This window comes from Aplysia californica, unplaced genomic scaffold, assembly GCF_000002075.1.
Source record: "Aplysia californica isolate F4 #8 unplaced genomic scaffold, AplCal3.0 scaffold00015, whole genome shotgun sequence".
Classification (NCBI taxonomy): domain Eukaryota; kingdom Metazoa; phylum Mollusca; class Gastropoda; order Aplysiida; family Aplysiidae; genus Aplysia; species Aplysia californica.
The window spans coordinates 513,427-516,828 of NW_004797285.1; the positions used below are offsets into that span (position 1 = coordinate 513,427).

The 3,402-nt window shown below is 46.4% G+C and overlaps 1 protein-coding gene across 3 annotated transcripts in view; it reads right to left on the bottom strand.

The window, feature by feature from the left end:
* The window catches only part of LOC101859532 (GTP-binding protein GEM), a 169,114-nt gene that overhangs the window by 134,672 nt on the left and 31,040 nt on the right, over window positions 1-3,402 (bottom strand). For all 3 annotated transcript variants that reach the window (XM_005090282.3, XM_005090283.3, XM_035971043.1), the window contains one exon: window positions 159-1,189. In XM_005090282.3, the coding sequence (XP_005090339.1) occupies window positions 159-1,035 (877 nt within the window). In that variant the 5' untranslated portion in view covers window positions 1,036-1,189. The remainder of the gene's footprint in view (window positions 1-158; window positions 1,190-3,402) is intronic.

The following is a 3,402-nucleotide window of genomic DNA, read 5'->3' on the forward strand; positions in this document are numbered from 1 at the left end:
AAAAGAAAGTGAGAGAGACAGATAGATAGATACATATATAGATAGATAGATAGATAGATAGATAGAGAGAGAGAGAGAGAGAGAGAGAGAGAGAGAGAGAGAGAGACGTAGATCTTTAAGTGATTGAGGACTGCAGTATCATCCGAAGAGTAACTCACCTGAGCTGTCCTCAGTCCCGCCCACAAAGTCTGACGTCATGAACTGTTTGGCCATCTGTGACTTGCCCGTCCCAGCAGCGCCCATCATAATCACCCGGTAGTACGTCGGGACGGGAGGGGCTTCCGGGGTGAACAAATTGTTATTCACCATGTTCGCCAGAAGCTGTCTCTGCTCCTGCTGTTGTAGCTGCTGTTGCTGCTGTTGCTGTTGCAGTTGTTGCTGTTGTTGTTGTTGTCTCAAGTCGGTCACCGCGCTGCCGGTGGACATGAGGCTGTGCGTGCTCTTCTTCTTGAAAGAGTCGCCTCTGTTCACCACGCCCCCTTTTGAGGTGGTCTTGAAGGAGCGAACGCGTCTGAGGCGATTGTCTTTAGCGTCGTCGGGGTGTGGGACTGTCAAGAAATTTTCCGTCACGTTCGGCATGGAACTCCTTCGAGGGCCGAGACTTTCGCCATTTGTCTCATCAGACGACGCGTTTTTGGCGACGTGGTGTTTGTTGTTGTTGGAAGACGAAGACGAGGACGAGTTTGCTGCATTGTTGCTGCTGCTGATGTTGCTGTTGCTACTTCCTCCCCCGCTGCCCCCACTCTTTCTGCTCGGGGAGCGGCGGGAGGTCGGAGGTCGCTGCCCCTCTCGGAACGAGGAGGCCCGGGAGGCAGGGGCGGAGCCAGGAATGAGATGAATGGCAGGGGCGGGGTTTAAGTGGCCGGAGTCCTGAGACACACCGGAGCCGCTGCTGTGCTCGGAGTCATTACTGTCCATCCGGGACCTCCGGAGGCGGACCTGTGGGTGTCGGGGGCTGCGGGGAGGGGGCTGAGCTCCGCCTGAGTGACCACGCCCATGGACAGAAGGCGAGTTGACAGCTGTGTCCTGCGTCATGGTCTGATGTCCACCGTTGACGGAGGTTGAGGAGTCTGGTTCCTCTCTGGAACCTTCCAGATATTCGGCGGGGATGCCGTGCTCCAGCGTGTCGAGTCCCGATAGACCCTGGACTTAGCAGCGAAACAGTCTCACGTGACAAAGTGGGGAGGATCTATATTAAACAAAATAGGAAACAACTCATTTATCAAAATGCGGAGAAAACCCCGTTATTGCGGAAGTTGTAAGCCCTATCGATACAATTTAATAAATGATCCAGAAGGCTGACTTCGACCACAAACCAGGCTGTATTCGCTAGATAGAGCTTTTCCATCTATTTCTAGCTTTTCTAAAATTTTAAGTAGCTCATTATATCGGACTTCATCGAACGCAAATGGTGAAATGGTGAAATGGTATAGGTTTAACGCCCCTATCAATACTATAAGGTTATGTAAGATACGGGACCTCCGAGTTTAACGTCCGTCTCCGTCAGAACTGCCTTTCCAAGGGATATACAAAGTCGGACCTTGCTGAGGCTCGAACCCCTAAACCCGCAATCTCACGATTACGAGTCCACTAGCCTGTCCACTGGGCTATCGCTGCCACTTATCGAAAGCTTTTGAGTGATCTATGAAGTGAAAAAGCTGATCTTTCTGAGCAGCAATACATCTTTCCCTTAGTATTGTAAGGTAGAGACTTGTTACCTCCCCCACCCCCCTCCCAACACGGAAATCGAACTCATGTCTGCTACGTGCGACTGTGAATTGTATAACAGCTTGCACTAAAAAAATAATTCCATCTTTTTAGACGACAAGCATCCCTTGTTCCCTTAATTAAATAAAAACATCAGTCAGAAGTAAAAGACCTAGGCTTCTGATCTGCAACAAAGAAAGATACAGAAAGTCATTTTTACCATCATCCATCAAAATTCTTCCACCTTAAGCATCTTGTTGTAAGTATTCATATGACCTTAAAGCATGCACCAGAATAACATGAGTATGTATCTAGCTTAAGATTATTATTGTTTAAATTACTGTTCATCTATATTATGCACGTGGCTGTAAACCTATGTGTGTGTGTGTGTGTGTGTGTGTGTGTGTGTGTGTGTGTGTGTGTGTGTTTATGTTTGAGTGTGTGAGTGTCTGTGTGTGTGTGAGTGTGTGTGTTTGTATGTGTGCGTGTGTGTGTGTGTGTGTGTGTGTGTATGTGTGTGTGTGTGTGTGTGTGTGTGTGTGTGTGTGTGTTTGTATGTGGTGAAACATCAAACAAATGTGCCAGGATCTGGACAACAAAGATGTAAATATCTTATCTTAATTGCAGTATCATTGAAAGGTGAAACAATGACCTACATTTTCCCTACGTAGCCAAGTTGAAATGTGAAAACAAAATAGAAACCCCAAGAAAAAGGTCAGGACGTGTACATTTACGTATTTTCTTAAGGCTTTTTTCATTCTTGTTTAAAAGTCAAGCTATTCCAGATGACCAATCGTAATTGAAACAAAAAAGCGAGGTGGCGTAGATATGAACTTCCTTCAACGTCTCTTTCTATTTTCCAGCTTTTTTTTCTATTTTCCTTTCTTTTTCCTTTTTTTTTTTGGGTAGCAGGCTTCAAACCACAACGTACTCGCTACTCCGTCAGCTTTTGAAATGTGTTGAGCTGTGATATGGAAATAAATCTCAGATCTATGATCTTTGCGCATTCATGATCCTCCCCTGAGACAGGCCAGCTCTCGTAAGAAGGCATTAAGCAGATCACCAAGGCACAAAAGCAGATCACCAAGGCACAAAACCAGATCACCAGAGCATTCTCATACACATGTGTATTCACGTACTCTGTTACTATTTATTATTATTGAGCAGGATACTGATTTACGTAGGGGAGATAGGCGGCTCGCACAGCGCGCGCTAGTGACGTCAGAGTATTCGAGCTTTCTGTAGGGCTGGGCAATGAGTCGCTTTAGCAAAATCCGGATAATATTTATGTTAGTCCAACTCTTCGGCAAATAATATGTTATGAACCGCTTCGACAAATGGGCTAGAACCACTTCGACAAACGGGTTAGCATTTAGCATCACTTCAACAAGTGGGCGCATCCACTTCGACAAACTGGTCAGGAAAGAGAGTTAAGAGTCTGAATTCGGATAATGTTTTATTGAGAATTATCCGGTTATCTGGATAGTTTATCTGGATTTTGCCCACCTCTAGCTTTCAGAGCCACCCACCACACAGGGCGGGTCACGAAGAGATAAGGTATCATTACCTGGAGGAAACATAATAAGGGAGTGGGGGTGGTTTTGGGGGCGGCAGGTGGCACAAAATGTAAAAAAAAAATAGGCGGGAAGGAGGGGGTGGAGGCGTAAAAACGTAAAAGACTAGAGTGGGGGTGGG